The 18922-nt window shown below is 35.8% G+C and overlaps 1 protein-coding gene and 1 pseudogene across 1 annotated transcript; both read left to right on the forward strand.

Moving 5' to 3' along the window:
• The first annotated feature begins 4938 nt into the window (after positions 1-4938).
• LOC108227485 (uncharacterized) lies at positions 4939-12255 on the forward strand. Its single transcript, XM_017402641.2, has 9 exons — positions 4939-5216; positions 6253-6426; positions 7290-7701; positions 7821-8098; positions 9645-9713; positions 9819-9875; positions 10605-10657; positions 10773-10848; positions 10968-12255. Exons 1-9 carry the CDS (start codon positions 4942-4944, stop codon positions 11899-11901), a joined length of 2328 nt encoding a protein of 775 aa, XP_017258130.1. The 5' UTR covers positions 4939-4941; the 3' UTR covers positions 11902-12255.
• Positions 12256-13304: 1049 nt separating this feature from the next.
• Positions 13305-18305, forward strand: LOC108225634 (geraniol 8-hydroxylase-like; annotated as a pseudogene).
• Positions 18306-18922: the final 617 nt, after the last annotated feature.

Consider the following 18922-nt stretch of genomic DNA (forward strand, 5'->3'; position numbering starts at 1 on the left):
GAACGAAATGGGAAGAAAATTCTAGAGCAGGATATCATCAAACTTTATCTCTGCTAAAAAAATCAAACCTGCTAAAATTAGCACAGTAGGACTACATTGACTGACCTCAACAAGAAATTCAAATCAAACTGAACAAATATGAAAAGAAAATATTTACATATTTTATAAGGCGGCACAGTCCGGTGATAATGATATATTCGATTATCGCGTAAGCTTAAGTAACTATAAAAAATTCAAAATAATAATTTTTGAATTTTGATTCATATATATTCAAGAAAATATTTACACATATGCACAACTAGTAGTAGTATATATACCCTTAAATCCAATTTATCAAAATTTCGATAATAATGATTTGCAACGGAATTAAAAATTATTAAATAATCTGTACGGCCACCGAATAGCAGTAGGGATGGCAAAATAATCCGATCCGACGGATACCCGAACCGAAACCCGAATTTTTGGATATACCGAACCCGATTTTTTGGATTTGAATTTGGATATGGATTTGATTTTTGCACCCGAATTTTTTTGGATTTGGATATGGATATGACCTCTGCCGATCCGAAACCCGATCCGAAACCCGAAATCCTATCCGAACCCGATCCAAATCCGAAATTCGAAAAAAAACCCGAATTAGATATATATATATATATATAAATATATATATTATAAATAATTTAATATGAATGTGTGTGTATTTATATGTAACATGTGTGTATATATGTATATATAACATATGTTATTTAATTATTTTGATGAACATAGTATAATAATCTCAATATCAATAGATTAGGTTAAAGGAATAAGGGATTCTATTTACTTTTTCGATAATATATTGTATAAAATATATTGTATATTGGTAAAATGAAAATTAATGTGGTTTAAGTTTATATTATTCTAATTTAAACAAATAGGATCCTATCCAATAATCCTAATTTTGAAAAAAAAAATACTTAATTATCATAGTTTAGACATGTTTATAATTTTTTATTTAAATATTTTTAAGATATCCGGTCGAAATCCGAATCCGATCCGAAACCCGAAAAAATCCGACGGATTGGATTTGGATTTTACATTTCAATATCCAAACCCGATCCGACCCAAAATATAACGGATTGGATATGGATTTAATGAAACCCTGCCCGATCCGACCCGATTGTCATCCCTAAATAGCAGCCGCAGCCTCTAAAAATAGTAAATACCAGTGCCACAAGGAAATTAACCACTCCATCCGCGCTTGAAGTCCAGAGTCAAAGAACCGACTGGTATTGAATCATCTGTATTTTGAATGAATTGTGAGTTGTGACGTGATTGTGAGGTGTGCGGAAAAATAATAATTAAAAAGTAGAAAGTTAATTTTAATTTTATAAAACTAAAATCTGTATAATAACATTTAATCGATTAATATTTGATAATTTTGATCTCAATGAATTACTAAACATAATATCTTACTCCCTGTCCCCCTCAATTATTTATATTGGATTATTGGGTGACAGGGGCTCGGTACTCTCATAAAATATAGTTTTAATAAATTATTTTGAATTTTTTTTTCTTTTGAATAAGTTTCTATCTAAATGTTTATACAAAAATAAAATTTTCAGAAAAAATTATGAAATTATGTTTTATATGCATCTTAAAATACGTGTCGAGTAATGCAAAAAAAGTGTAAAGAAGAAAGAGAATAATAATCTATAAAAAATAGATACATAACCTAATACAGTGCATATCAAAAACTAAGTGGCTGTTTGGCGGGGCTTTTAAGCCCCGCTTCTGGACTTTTAAGTTAGAAGCACTTATTTCGTACCGTTTGTGTAAAAAGTCGAGAAGCACTTATAAAAAGCTACGATTCCTAGCTTTTGTTTCATGACTTCTGCTTTTTTCCCAAACACTTTAATCACTTATAAGTCTTAACTAACTTCTAACTTCTACTTCACTTTTTTATTTTAAGCAAGAAGCACTTATTTTAAGCTCACCCAAACGGCCCCTAAATAACATAAACAAGTATGACAAAAACTTAAAAATAATAAATTTAATTTACCAGAGATTATAATCTGGAACAAAAATGAGCCTAATGTATTGGAATTTTTAAAAATTGATGTCAAAATCATTTCGGAAATTTGAAGTCGCATCTTGCTGACATTCAGAGGTCGGTGCAAATGTATAGGTCGGTGCAAATGTATAATAGCTTTCCGGCCACTAAACTTTAAAGCAAAATTTTTTTTTTTGCTAAGTAACTTTAAAGCAAAATATGTTGCACCAAGATAGATGCAGGAAAGCAAAGCACAAATGTTAGGGCTGCGTGGAATCATAAGAATGAATTCGATGCGGGGTACTCCTATTATCAATATTTTAGAGTTTTTCAAATTATATGACTTTTTTTTTAAATGAACATGTAAGTGGAAACCGATTGAAGTATTTTAGAAAAATATCATTTAGGATGAGTTATGTAAAATTATGATTACTCATTATTTCTTGATCAAATGAATGACTCACAATCAGTCTAACTTTCTTTTATCCGACGCCGTAAACCAACCGTCCTGGTCGTCAAGTCGAATGACCCGGTAAAAACTCGACTCGACTCGACTCATTAACGAGTTCGAATTCGAACAATCAATAATGTTTGATAATGTTAACAAATCGAACCGCACTTTTTAGTTGGTCGACTCGACTCGACTCATTAAACACTTGGACTCGGTTTCGACTCGACTCGTTAAGAACTCAACTCAATAAAAAGTATACATTAAAGAGAGAGAAATTTTAATTTTAGATTTTGGTTTTAGACTTTGAATTTAGCTTTTCTGTTTTTAGTTTTGTAATCAAATTTTTTAATTTTTAAATTGTGTACTAAATAGACAAAGCCAATTGTTGAAATTTGAAAAAGAAATAGAAATTTAATTGATCAGCTCGGTATCGACTCGGTTCACCTCAACTCGGATCGGTTCATTGATAACTCAAAGCCAACTCGGTTTTTAACACACTCGAGTTCGAGTCGAAAAATATCCATAAATTTATTGAGTTTGGCTCAGCTCGATAAGAAAAAACTCGACCCGAACTCAGTAAAAGTCGACCAGGTGGATGAGGACTTTTATCGTATTCTATGTGTTGGACAAGGGCGGAGCCAGAAATTATTTTTCACCTAGGCTAGTTTTCGAAAAAAAAAAAAATTACTCGATTCCGTAAGCTAGTATACTATCATAGTAATAAAAACTTATCTCACAACATAATCATAAAAAATTTAAAAAATAATATTCATAACTACCCGGTCAAAAAATTTAAAAGTACGTGTCAAAAGTTAAAACGTAAAATAATGAAAAACAGAGTGAGCATATCCTAACGAAAACAGAGGAAAAAAGTTTGAATATATTATAAACTATAAAACCTAAATTGTAAGAAGAAATTTGAATTGACCTTGTTGCTGCTTCTTTTCCTATCCTTGAAAACCTAGTTGAAGGCTCGATTTTACCTTTTATTTTCAGTTTTCATCCTAACGGAGCGTTTTACAGAAAAAATTATATAGGCTGGGCCAAATTATCCTGGGCTGGCCTTAAAATATTTGGGCTGGGTAATATAAAAATTTGGGGATTATTTTTTTTGCCCTGGAGCCCACCACAGCCTTGGCTGTGGCTCCGCCCCTGGTGTTGGAGCAAGTCCGATGCTAGATGCTATATATCTATTGCTATTGTTATAATATAGCACCAAAAAGTGTTTTTTGGTGCTAAAAAAAAATTTGCACTCCAATGCTAAGTTCTATAACTAGTTTCAAATTTAACCAACTCATTAACTTTTATCAAACTTCTATAAATTTTATTAAATATCTCAACAAATTCTCCCCTTTTACCTAACTCATTGATGATGTGGCAACATGGATGGATCCATCCTTGGTTTCAAATATAGAACCAAGGATGCATCTATGCATGGATGCATCCAAATATAGCACTCCTTTGGAGTTGAGTATTTTCACTTTTGATGCTACTCCCTTCGTCCCTATATATCTGTCCACTTTGGAAGTAAAAAAATGTCCCTATTTATCTGTCCATTTATATAACCAAAGCAAAATTTTTCATTTAATAACCTGAAGAGTCTTTGACTCTGTTCTTCTAGCTATAAATATCATGACTATTATTCATTGATTCATCAAATTTGTATTAGATAATGGAGTAATCCCACTAGTATTTTCCTACAATTAAGACATTAAATAGGGTATTGATGGAAGTTTCTTATCAAACTTAAATTTTCTTAATATGCGTGAAAATGTTAAAAATGTACAGATAAATAGAGACGAAGAGAGTATAATATAACAGTAAACCAGATACTAACATTGCATTGGAGGTGCTCTTAGAAGCTTGAAATAAAGCAGAGTTTCACTCGGAACCAAACACATGAACTTGCGTTCCTAAAAAAAACACATGAATTTGCGTGCCATATCCAACACCCACGATGCACACAAACATTTTCTACTCTTCATACCATCACTCCAACGTGTCCCCAAAAGCAAAGTCCTCACACGGCTCGACTTTCAACATCAAACACATCATCAAATAATGGCCTACATTTAATATTCTAATCTTCGAATTTATTGCCGTCAAGTAATTGTTGATAATTACAGTAATTTAAATACGAATTTTACTTAAAATTAAAATTTACTTAAATATCTACTTAAATGAAATTTTCACTTAAATAATATTTTTATTTATATAAAAAATTTTAAACTATAATATCCAAATTAAATGGAAACTATAGATAAATATATTAAAACAATTTCATTTTATAAAAGTAAATTCTATAATAAAATCATTAAATTATTAATAAATAAAATTACATTCATATTTATACTTAATTTATTACCCTTTTGACAGCACCTCAATAAAGGGTCCCACCTAAATTTTCAACCCAATCCTCTTCTTCTTTTCTACTCATATATGGTTGAAATATAGAATAATGACACAGAATACACACAAGATAGACACAACATATACATACACAAATATCTTAACTTTCGGTTTATGCCAAGAATCGCCATTGCTTGTGCAACCCCTCCTTTTCTCAAGGGATTATCTGTTGAAATCTTCTGGTTTTTCGCCGAATCATATCCATTTTGATCCTATTTTCAAGAGCTATACACACAACTATACACACATATATCTTTGTATATATAGGAAATTAACAAAGAGGATGCAAAGGGCCGTTGACAATGTCCTCGCTGTCACCAAAGAGTGAGTCTTTCTTCTTCATCTTTCAGTTTTTGATCTCATTTCTGTGAAATTAAATGACCCTTTTCAAGAGCATAAAGGGTTTTTTTGGGTTCTTGTTATGTTCATTTTTGGATGAAAGATTTGATTTTGTGATGATGGGGTGCCAAAATTTTGAGTTTTGGTGATGGGTTTTGATTGATTGGACTGTTTGTTTTTGTGATGATTTTTGAAGGTTTTGATGGTGTGAGGTTGGGTTTCTTTGATTCAGTTGAAATGATGTGAATTTTTGTAATATATTTTGGATTTGCTTTGGAAATGTTTAGTTGGCGAAGTATTGTTTTAAGCAACCTTAGTGTTACCAGGTCTTAATTGGATACTACTTATATTTAACTAAAATCCTTACTGTAAAGCCCATTTTTGTGAGATCAAACTATCAAAGAGTGGATCACAAGGCGCCATCTTTGAGGCAACGATCAAAGCTTTGTGTCCATATTTGGGAATAATCGGAATCAAAGGGTTCGACCGTCTTTGAGTCAATAATCAAGCTTTGTCCAAATTTGAGAATAATTGGGACAGAAGGGTTTGATCTCGAAACCCGTAATAAACCTGAGTTTGGATGTTATCATTTCAGTTGCCAGTTCTCCTCAAATCATAAGGTATTAGTAGAAGGTTATAGCTTGATCATATATTATAAAAGGAGATAAAGCCTGTTTGTGCAGCTGTGTAGTTCTTATGCACACAACATTTGTCAATATCTTTCAGATTTGTTTTGTTAGTTGCTCTTGGTTCTTTTAGCCATCCATTTTTAATTCAAAGTGGCTTGACATAATTTAGTATGTTAAATAGTAGCGGACATGTTTTTCAGACCTAAACCTTTATATCTCTCCATATTTTTGTTTCTTATTGGTTTGGATCGTAAAAGAACGTTTGTTCATAGTTGAGCTGTATGTTTTACTTGAATTATGTCAAACTGTATATTGTTATGGTAGGTTTGAAATATATGGGCTCCACGAAGATAGTCAATTAATTATGTAATTGTGTTTTATTTTTGTGGCAGGTCAGTAAAAACCATCACTTACGAATCGTTGAATAATATTGTAAGATTCATTAATGGGGTCTCAGCACTCTTATTGGCTTTGATTCCGGGGAAGACTTCCATTCTTGAAGGAATGCAAGGTTGGGAACTCAGACCTACATTTCGAGGACCCCGCCTGCCTCGTTGGATGGAAAAGTAAGTCATATATTGCTAAAATCTCTGAAGCGACTCTCTCAAGAGATTTCAGAGATACCTAATACATGATTATAATTGTCAAAGGTCTTGTATAGTATGTAGTGTTTTGTTTGGCTAAGTTGACTATATTAGGGGAACTTTCTGCACTTGCTAGTACCTTTCGAAGCTTTGGGACCTGTATATATTTGTTTTTTTATTTCTCTTTTTCGGTAGAGCATTTGTGACTTGGATCCCCGAGATCTTTAGGGTTAAGTGGTTGTGCTGTTACTATATATTATCTATAAGAAAGATGTGATGCTGCGGCGTCTTTCACAAGGATTTAAAGTTTGTGTTCTCATTAACACCGAGAGTTTATGAAAACCTTTGTGAAGATGTATGAACGGATATTGTAAATATAGTGCTAATAGAAGGCTTTCCTTTTCTCTAGAAGAATTTATTCATAGGGGGAAGAATGTCAATTAGACTATATCCCTTATAATTGATGCAAAATTCTTATTAATTAATTGAGTTGCCTTCATATTTAGGAAGTTCCAGCCGTCTGTTAAAAAGAATGTAAAGCAGGCTAAGCAGCAAATAGACCAGTATGGTCTTGGATTGGGCTCAAAGGGCCCAAGATTTTTGCACTTGTGAAAATTTGTGCGGCTTTGTCTTCTTTCTGGCCTAGACTTGGTCTAACAAATATTGAGTTTTCTTATGACCTGGTCTAGAGCTTGACATAGCCAAATACAGATTTTGCCCAAACATGGTCTAAAGAACAGTACTTTCCTCCAATGTGGTCTCTTTATCTGTTCAATATGCTATTTGCCTCTCATGAACCAAATTCTGCTTGCTGAAATTCATCATTCTTTTTGTGGTTATTGTAGTGGTGTTTCGTCCTTCAACCAGTTCATTCACGAACTTTCAGTGGACTCTGATACGGGCTCTAGTGTGGATTATTCATCTGGAGAAGAGTACACTGATGATGATGATGATGACACTCCTTCAACTCCACTATCTCAAAGTTCTCGAGCCTCAAGGACAAGCAGCTTTGGAAGGCATGAAAGGCACTGGGGAAATTGGGTGCTTTGGTTTAGATACATACTGGCACTAATGCTATTACCTGCAAAGTTTGTGATGGGTATACTGCTTTATTTCTCTAGTGCTTCTCCTTTTAGAGGCTCAACTGTAAGCACTACCTTGGAAGAGCTGCAGCAGTTGGATTCAGACAGTAACAAGAAAGCGCTGAAAGACCATATCATGCAACGAGCCACTGATAGGAGACGCGGAGTTATCGAGGTTTGCTTTAAATCTATATAATTGTTGCAGGAACATATGCTGCTGTTTCACTTGTTTATTTTTTTCACATAACATATCCGACTAATATATTGTTTCTCATTTGAAACTATGTATACCAGGATATTCATTTGGGAACTGAAATATTCATAGAAGCAGTATTTGACATTGTCCATAAGGCAACACATTGTCTCCTGTCGCCTTTAGAGACTTCCAGGAGTATATTAAGCTGGTTCTCTTCTAATTCCAGTAACGATATTCCTGATGATGCATCAAATGTTTCCATTCCAACTGCTACTCTTGCTGAGACTGATCCAACTCTTAGAGAAAGAACTGCCAACTTACGTGATTCCCTGAATACAGATGGTCGAACATGTCGAGATGTCATCACGGAACTCGGGTAAGATTTTACATTCTAAATATACCTAGTAGACTATTATTACCTCGACCTGCTACATGCATCGATGCATATAAGCTTTGAACTTAATTCTCTGGAAAAAATAGACCATTTATATCATTTCTTTGCATGCACCTGCACTAGTGTTCAACATTTCAAGTAATGCCCTTTGATTTCACCCGTTTCAGCCTGTGCTTTATAAAATGCTTTGGCACAAAATAAGAAACAATCTCTCCAGCACATAAATGGTTGAGAGTTCACATTCATCTTTGGTAAAATCACTGATTTTTGCTTGTATGGATTACTATGGTTATGTTATCTCATTTTAGTACTTGATGAGTTTGAAAATATGTTTTATACCTCCTATTTGATGTCCAGAAAAGAGGAAGTGCCAAAAGAGTTTGATTTTGTCAGTGTAGGGAGTTTTTTACCTTAAAATTGAAGCAGAACTCTTAAAAATTATCATAAAGTTTTCTAGATTCTTATATGTGGACCAAATAAGTGATACTAAGAGTGTGAAATTTTCAGTTTTGTTGTTCAATAAGAGCAACAATTAGGTCCTAAAAAGGCATGTCCAATCAAGTTTCGTCACTCCCAAAACCTTAAGTTTCTGGAGAAAGCCACTAAACAGATTTATCTCTAGGACTCTCCACACTTGAACGTCCATTCTGGAATTGGAAGAGTGGACTATGCTTCTTTTAAGTTGTCAAATCCCTCCATGTTAAAGCTGGATCCTTCAACAGTCTTAAGGTGTTAAAGAAAGCCACTATATGGATTTTGTATTTAAGATTTTCTACACACTTGAAAGCTCATATGGAACTAAAGAGTGGATCACTTATCTTTTATGAGAAATAATAAATACTCCATGTTAACACTGGTCCCTTCACTGGTTCATCCTTCAAGTGTATAATATTATTTTACGTCTTCTAGCAATTTGTTTTTGCATTATTCTTTTGAATCTATTTTAAAGTCCATTCAATTATTTGGTAATAGACAATATATTCTACATGGTACAAAAAGAATGACAACATACAAAACTTTTGTGTTTAATATACATGCAAGAATCTTTTTTTTTAAACCTATTAGTTTGACCTTAAGATCCACACTCGTATCCAACACCAGAGTCAGGGTAAAGTAAGGTTTTTTTCTGGAGGGGATTCACATTTTATATTCATATATATTATATTTTGTATAGAAAAGTTTATCATTCTCACAGAAATTATGAATTCATGAATTAGTAAGGGTCTTATCTGGCCCACCACCTCCAGCTTGGTCAATAAATAGTAATAGATATCAATGAGCTGTTGTGATGTATCTTTTTGTAAAAAAAAAATTTCCTCTTAAAACTATAGTTCTCCCTCGTTCCTATCCTTTTCTATTACACTTTCCTTTTTGGAGTGTCATTGAATTAATGACTTGAATCACTGCAAACCTTGACCAACTGATAATTAAACTATCACCACCACAGCGCTTAATTCACAAGACTCACATTTGCGATTGGTTTTTTATGCTTAATTGTAATAATGTTTTCTTTAACTTAATATGTTAGGTATCCTTATGAAGCCATCCGTGTAGTCACTGCTGATGGTTATGTTCTTCTTCTGGAAAGAATCCCAAGGTATTCGAAAGGTTCTTCTGTTCTTGCTCATCAAACCTTTGGTGGCTCGTTTAAATGTCTTGAAAGATAGTGGTTGTAATGATTGTTTGCTCTTTGACTTTGCAGACGTGATGCGAGGAAGGTTGTTTACCTACAGCATGGAGTATTTGATTCTTCTATGGGGTAAGTTATCTGTTCTTATGGATTATAATGTAAATTATATTGGATGGATACTATGAAGCATGAGTGTAGGGATACAGGAATTCGGCAAAAAAGAATATGGGGATTCGGGTGCCGGGGGATATGGAAATTAACACATTAAAAATATGTATTTTATATCTGATTAATTAACACATTAATTGATGCACAACTGAAGAAGTAAAAATCTCAAGCTCGTACACACACACACACACACAGAGAGATGAGCAGGGATTTCGGCAGCGGCTGCTGGGGAAATGGCTTAATCGCCCCGATATCTTTTCCTCCTTCCAGTTAGGGCTCAATTGCAACAGATTGGGGCTCAATTAAGGGTGGGTTGTATCTTTTTCCTTCAAAAGTCGTGTTTTTTGTTGACTGCAAAATTCCATAAAATACCCCCCCCCCCCCCCGCCCGCGCGCGAATCCCCAGCCTGATACACTGCGATACGCCAGGTGGCGCTATTATTTCTTTCTATATTTGAGTGGCATTGTCTTCAGTATACCTGATTGAATCAACCAAATCTAGAGCTTTATTACTGTGTGTGCTGTAAGCCGACATTCGCCTCTTAAATTTACATCTAGGTTCAATAGAACTCTTTATCTTTTTATGCAACGAGAACTGGATACATGTTATTTTGATCTTCCATCTCGCTGTAAAATTTTATTTGCCTCTCCAATAGAGTTACAATTCTATTATTTTTATTTTTTTTCTAGCTGGGTTTCCAATGGAGTTGTTGGCTCTCCAGCATTTGCAGCCTTTGATCAAGGTTAGTCATATTTGGGCTTGTAATAATCTTAAAAGATATGCTTTAAATTCTTTACTATGTTCATATATTTTGTGAGATTTAATGATTTTTTACTTCTGTTCTTTTTCCCTTACAGGATATGATGTTTTCCTCGGTAACTTTCGTGGCTTGGTTTCCCGAGAACATGTCAACAAGAATATTTCTTCACGGCAGTAAGTTCTCATGTGCTATGTTGTGGAGTTCAGAGCTAAAAACTTCAGTATTTATAATATGCTGTGTTGATTAAATTGCATCTACTAAATATGGTTTGAATTGATATACTCAAATGCAGATATTGGCGTTACTCAATAAATGAACATGGTATGGAAGATATACCCGCATTGGTAGAAAAGATTCATGAAGTGAAAATGGGCGAGCTGAAATCTACTCAAGTCAAACCAGAAGAAGAACAAACTAGCAGTGAACAGCCCTATAAGATGTGTGCTATTTGTCACAGTTTAGGAGGAGCTGCTATATTAATGTATGTCGTTACCCGCAAGATTGAGGAGAAACCTCACAGGCTCTCAAGATTGATCTTGTTGTCACCTGCTGGTTTCCATGATGATTCCACATTTATTTTTAAAATTTTGGAGTATTTGTTCCGTTGGATGGCTCCTATTCTTGAACCCATAGTTCCTGGATTTTATATACCAACCCGATTCTTCCGTATGCTGCTAAACAAATTGGCGCGCGATCTCCATAACTATCCTGCAGTAGGAGGACTTGTTCAAACGCTTATGAGTTATGTTGCAGGTGGAGATAGCTCAAATTGGGTTGGGGTCCTCGGCTTACCACACTATAATATGAATGATATGCCGGGAGTTTCATTTCACGTGGCTCTTCACCTGGCACAGATTCTCCATTCAAAGAAGTTTCAGATGTTTGACTATGGGAGTGCAGCCGCCAACATGGAGGTATATGGTTCAACTGAACCGTTGGACGTGGGTGAATATTATGGGTTTATCGACATTCCTGTTGACCTAGTTGCCGGCCGTAAAGACCAGGTGATCCGACCAACAATGGTGAAGAAGCACTACAAGAGGATGAAAAATGCAGGCGTGGATGTGACCTTCAATGAGTTTGAGTATGCACATTTAGATTTTACCTTCTCGCACAGAGAAGAACTCTTAGCTTATGTAATGTCTCGTTTACTGCTAGTGGCGCCAGGTCCGAGACAAAAAGCTATGAGGTTAAAGAAGAAGAGATTAGAAATTGATGGTGAGTGAAGCTAATCCTGGTAAATAATTTCTTCCTACCATATGTCTTCTACACTGTTGTTCAAAAGATTGAGAGCAGGCCTCTCTGTACATGCATTAGCAGCAATCTCTTCGCCCGAGTTTTTTAAGGCTTAGAATTACCATGCTAAGTGTACAACTTTTTAGTTCATAATGTTGTAACTTTTTTCCTTGCGTGGTGTAGTGTTCAATACTTGTCTTTATAATATGCGGAGACATAGACATTGATAGTTGTATAGGTGTTTCGATGTGTTTTGTACAAGCTGTTTTGTACACTTCTCAGTATGATACATGTACTATGTTAACTCAGTTGCTGTCCATGATCATTGATCACCTCATGATGAATCTGGTGTTCTTGGCCTAATTATTGTGCTGCTGTTGTGATTCGTCATTGATATTTGATAGTTTATGCATCATCTATTTGATCTGCATTATGACTTTCATGACGAATAGTGAGTTGGATTATGCATAAAGGGTCTGTGTATTGACGTACTTATGTTAGTAGCATACTAGGATTTTTTACGTTAAACATTTTTCTCCCGTTAGACATATGTTATTATTAGTATATTCAGGAACAAATTATTGAAATTTAGTTGATTATCATGTGGAATATCTTTCACATACTCTTTTGGGATTCTGCACTAATAAATTTCTGACACACGACAATTACAAAACAAATTTTAAATTTTTACGCATATTCTGATAATTTTTATTTCCTTTTGGAGAAACATGTGAAGTATTCTTAGCTCATTATGATTAGGGTTTCAAATACGACTCAAAATTTCTATTTCCTCATTTCATTGTGGTTAGGATTTTATCTTGTTACACGAATTGATTTAAAGTTGCGGAGATCATTCATTTCTCTAAATTCCGATTACAACATATTGGCAAAAGAAAAGAAAGATTATTAACACAAGTATAACAACTTAGCTATGCAAAGAACCATCCTAAAATGTGAATCTAAAGTGACAACCAAAAGTACTAGTAGTATTTAATGTACTGTAATAAATACACACTGTGTTTTATCTTGAAGATAAGAAAATAATTTGTCAAATAAAAAAGGAAAGTAATCATCAAATATTTACTCAGAGCTCATTTAAACTTGTTCATCTGATCACAATACATTATAAACTTATTGACAAACTTATTGACAAATTTCATCTTCTTCCATGTTCGAATTTTATACAAGAAATCATCCACTTCCATTATCATTAAAATGGTTAAAACACACTACAGACTGGTATTACTGCTTAAGGACAGCAGATGTTGCTTTTGCCAACCAATTCTTGGATTTGGTCAAGTAAAATCAGAGCTTTTGATATTAAATACTTAACTTGTAGACATATCAGTGACTAAGGCAATGTAACAGACTTTGTGATGATAATTTTATTTGAATGGTTTGGTTGATATTCGAACCTGTACTATCTGACTCAACTTGGTGGGTTATGGTTGCCTTCTTGAATGATTTTGGTGGTCGATTTTGGTTCTTTTTATGAAAGTGGTATAAGAAGAGTAGAGATTGAGGTGTTTGAGCAATCAACAGAAATGGAATTTCTTGTCTTAATAACATCCTGCTTAAATTTCTTGATTTTTATGCGGTATCTTCTTGGTTTGCATGGCAGAAGAAAACTTCCACCCAGGGCCAATAGGCCTCCCGTTCTTGGGCAATCTCCTGCAAATTGGTCGAAAGCCACACAAATCACTTGCAAAACTAGCTATGGCCCTCTCATTGCAGTAGAATTAGGCTGTGAGTCTGTGACACAAGTGTTGTGATATCTTCTTCTGAAATGGCTAGAGAGATTTTACAAACACATAATGCTGATTTCTCTGGAAGATCCGTTCCAGATGCTGTGGCTGGAGAATTACAGAACAATGACGTTTCAGTGACATGGATATCTGCTGGAGATCAATGGCGAGTGATAAAAGGGCACTGAACATCTACTTGACAAATCCAAAGATGATAGATAAGTTAGAAGGCCTTTGGCTAGAAGTTGTAAAACAAATGGTTTGCCATATTAAGGAGAGTAGTAGAAGAGGACAAGTTGTGGATATTGGAAAGCTAGCTGTCGCAACAGCTTTGAATCAGATGTCAAACACTTGTTTTTCAGCAGATGTGGCTGATTGTCATCCTGATCGAGATGATAATGGATTTCATAAAGCGGTTAAGACCATCATGAAGGTTGATGGGAAGATCAATTTTGCAGACTATTTTCCTTGGCTAAAAATATTTGATCCTCAAGGCATAAGGAGAGATGCCAAGGCTGCCTATGGCCGGCTTGATCAACTTTGTGAAAAGTTCATCACTCAGCGGTTAAAACATAGAGTATCGAATTTTGCAGCTAACGGAGATCTCTTGGATTTCTTTCTTGATTTCAGACAAGAAAATCTGGCCTGTTTCGACATCATTCACATCAAGGTCCTCTTAATGGTATGGCTTTGTTCTTCTCCTTGTGGCACATCTAAACTAACATTTTACTATGGCAGAACCATAAATTTCCAAGTGATTCATAGATATTTTTTATATGAATTTCATATTTGCAAAATATATTATATATATTATATGTTAAAACCTTTATTCAGTCCTATTACATCATAACAGTCAATTTACTTCAGTTCATCTTTTCAAAAAATTATCTAAAGGTAGAAAATTATTTAGCATAATGATTTCTGAGGATTAGGACGCTTAGGATATATTGTTCGTTTTTTATTGCTGGAACTGAAAACATCTCAAGTACAATAGAATGGGAAATGTCTGAGCTTGTACTCCATCCAGATGTAATGCTTAAACTACGCGAAGAAATTAGTGAAAGAATCAGAGGGAAAGAAAGACTAGAATAGCTGAAACGCTAACTGCAATCTGTTTTAAAAGAAACATCGAGGCTTCACCTATCAGTGCCTCTTCTTCTGCCCCACAAATCTGAAATCAATAATAATGGTTATGTGATTCCCAAAAATACTCGAGTAATAATCAATGCTTGGGCCATTGCCCGAGATCCAAATTCTTGGGAAAATCCTGAACACCAGAGAGGTTCATAGGCTCTGAAATTGACTACAGAGGTCGACATTTTTAGTTTTCTGCCATTTGGTTCTGGACTTAGAATGTGCTCAGGGATTCGCTTGGCTGAGAGGGTCATGAGCTTGATGCTAGTGTCACTACTCACTAGTAGCAAAGTTTGATTGGAAGCTTCCTAATAACATGTTGCCTGAAGAACTGGACATGGATGATACTTCTGGCATTACTCTGCAGAAGGCTACTCCACTTCTTCTTATCCCAACACCTACAAGTAACTAGCAAAAAGAAACTGATACGTGTTCCTGATATGCAATTCGGTTCTTTTAGTCCAGAAAGACAGCACTTGATTACAGAGAGCCTAAAAGACCAGTTGTCCTAATTATCCGTATATTTGTATGCTACATGTTAATTTGTTGACATTATGTTTAAGCAATGTATTCATGAACTGAACACAAAAGGGCCAACAATATTAACCTGACTCAATAAAAACTTCTGATTGTAGCCGTGGCTATTAATTTGATTCTTTGCCTCAGAAGTTATTACCCGAACTCAAGTTTTGACAGTAATCCCTGTCAAAACTATAAAATGTATCACATCCTGTGCTTATCCTATCCTGTTCTTTTTCTAAAGATGTGGTAATAAGTAAGTAAACAATAAAATCTGATGTCTTGTCTTTTCCTTGAAATGAGATCGGAAGCGGACACCACCTGATAATTTCATCAATCAATGCTCTGAGACAGCTCACTTACCAATTTACCATCATGAAATCATTCGATGATCACTCACGTCAATTCAGTTATCATCTAAGGGTTATATAGCACGCAGATGATGTGATCCTTCAACGTTCTTGATTACAGTTACCAGTTTTTAGTTGAACTGTTAACACCACTTGAGGATTTACAGATAAGTGAAATCAGAGTTTTTGATGTTAAATGCCTCACAAGTGACAACTTGTAAGCATATCTTTTCCGAAAGTGACAAGTTCTGAGATTTGTGATGAAGATCGATGATTATTTTATGTGAGCTGCTAATAATTGAACCTTCACTATCTGACTGAACATAGCTGGTAATATCTCCATCTCTGATTGATTTGAATGTTCCGCTTCTGATTGATTTTGACATACTATAGGTTAAAAGAGTGCACAGTTTAAAGATAGATAGTTGAGTCTTAACCACTAGCTAGGATTATACCAGTAGTATAAGAAGAGTGGAGATTGAGGTGTTTGAGCAATCAACAGAAATGGAATACCTTGTGTTAATTGATAGGGTATAACCCGGATTGGCTTAATCTGGACCCTGGATTGGTTTAATCCGGACCCGAACACGATATGACCCGGAGATGATCCCGGACCCAGGAGACGATCCCGGACCCAGGAGATGGTCTCAGAACCAGGAGACGATCCCGGACCTTGGAGATGATCTCGGACCCCGGAGATGATCCCGGACCCAGACGCAACCTATCCATCCTTCCCCCGGACCGGGACACAAGAGTCCAAGCCGACACCTGAACAAGTTGCAGTCTGACATGAGAAGGACAATACCCAATGCCAGCTACTGACACTATGAAGACAAACCTCATAACACTCCAAAATACTATTCCTTAGCTGACGCCTGGACATGTGTTAAGCATCCAAGCCCTACAGATGGACAGCAGGATCCAAGGTACACATCCTTAAACCCTAATCCTTGGCCTATAAATAGACCAAGGATGAGAGGCTTAAGGATCTTCTTCTCCACACTCTCATATTTCTCACACACTCTAAGCCACCATACACAGCAGCCATACACCCTCACCCACCACACATAGATAGCTCATTTCCCGTCTATCTATTTTCCGACGCCTGTACTCATTCTCACGCCGGAGGCGCCGCGGGGCTCAAACCCCCCTCCGGTGTTGTTTTGCAGACACCCGTCCAGCAGCTACACCGCAAGACACCAGTACACAGCGGAGGAAGCACCGGAACGGGATTTGACGTTATCATTTGGCGCTAGAAGGAGGGGGAGGTTGTATTCTCCGTCCTGTGGTCACGGTGCCACTGGACTCATCTTCATCAGCAAACTCCCGAAAAGGGAGTCCCGATTCAACCCTGTAAGCTTCAAAATGCACTCAAATCTCTCAAAACCCTCTCAGCCATGATTCTCTTTGTTGTGTGCATGTTAGCAAACCCTGTCTAGAAGCACCCTAACTTTGTATGTAGTACATCAAGACACCTTGTCCTGTAGTCCCTTACACCTTTGTCATTTAACTATTTCTAGCATTTCTTGAAGTAGTAAGTTGACTATCTGCCTACACTATTTCTATCATTCCACTATTGTCTATAATGCACACATACACTTTTGCCAAAAAGCAAGCATACTCCCTGGGTAGTTCTTGTTTAAATCATTCACTATAATCATGACAAGAGGTGTAAAAACCCAAACCCAATCAACCCGATCCTAGCAGTTCAACCCGGTGGACCAGGACAATCCACATCAGGATCTCATCTTTAAACCACTCTTGACCGGGATCAATCCAGAAGAGACCCGGATCAACCTAGACGATGCCCGAGTCACAATTGAAATGAACCAGTTAAGTGCATCGATGTCCCGATGACCGCAGACCATGTTACATATCTAACCAACATAGAGTTGGCCGAAGCAATCCGGTTATACCAGGAACAACGAGCCGAGAACCTCAAAGGACCCGGGTTGATTGCTGATTTTGAAGACTTTGAAAATTCCCGCCAATCCCGGGGTTCCGTTTTTGACCGGATTGGTGACAAAGTAAGGAAAAAGAAGTAGAGAAAAAGTGATGCCACGAGGCGAAAGATCCTAGCCAAAAAAAAAAAAAAAGAAAGAAAAAACAGAACACATCCGGAGGGAAGAAGGAGAAAAGCTAGAGCAGAAAATTCAAAGAAGGGTCCAGCTAGAAGAATAAAGGCTTATGAGCAAGTCCCGCTTCAATCATGATCTATCTCTTACTTGGATTTTTTTTTTTCCAAGGCAAACAAACAAAAAGCTACCCGGGTTCAATCATGATCTATCTCTTACTTGGAAAAATTATTTTCCAAGGCAAACAAACAAAAAGCTACCCGGGTTCAATCATGATCTATCTCTTACTTGGAAAAATTTTCCAAGGCAAAAGGCAAAAGCTACCCCGGTTCAATTTTGAGAACCCGAGTACCCCGGTTCAATCATGAGCTATCTTACTTGGAAAAAATTTTCTAAGGCAAACAAACAAAAAGCTACCCCGGTCCAGTTATGACATATCTCTTACTTGGAAAAATTATTTTCCAAGGCAAACAAACAAAAAGCTACCCGGGTTCAATCATGATCTATCTCTTACTTGGAAAAATTATTTTCCAAGGCAAACAAACAAAAAGCTACCCGGGTTCAATCATGATCTATCTCTTACTTGGAAAAATTATTTTCCAAGGCAAACAAACAAAAAGCTACCCGGGTTCAATCATGATCTATCACTTACTTGGAAAAATTATTTTCCAAGGCAAACAAACAAAAAGCTACCCGGGTTCAATCATGATCTATCTCTTACTTGGAAAAATTATTTTCCAAGGCAAACAAACAAAAAGCTACCCGGGTTCAATCATGATCTATCTCTTACTTGGAAAAATTTTCCAAGGCAAAAATCAAAAACTACCCCGGTTCAATTTTGAGAACCCGAGTACCCCGGTTCAATCATGAGCTATCTTACTTGGAAAAAATTTTCTAAGGCAAACAAACAAAAAGCTACCCCGGTCCAGTTATGACATATCTCTTACTTGGAAAAAAAAATTTCTAAGGCAAACAAACAAAAAGCTACCCCGGTCTAGTTATGACATATCTCTTACTTGGAAAAATTATTTTCCAAGACAAACAAACAAAAAGCTACCCGGGTTCAATCATGATCTATCTCTTACTTGGAAAAATTATTTTCCAAGGCAAACAAACAAAAAGCTACCCGGGTTCAATCATGATCTATCTCTTACTTGGAAAAATTTTACAAGGCAAAAAGCAAAAGCT

The sequence above is a fragment of the Daucus carota genome, chromosome 6, assembly GCF_001625215.2.
Source record: "Daucus carota subsp. sativus chromosome 6, DH1 v3.0, whole genome shotgun sequence".
NCBI lineage: Eukaryota > Viridiplantae > Streptophyta > Magnoliopsida > Apiales > Apiaceae > Daucus > Daucus carota.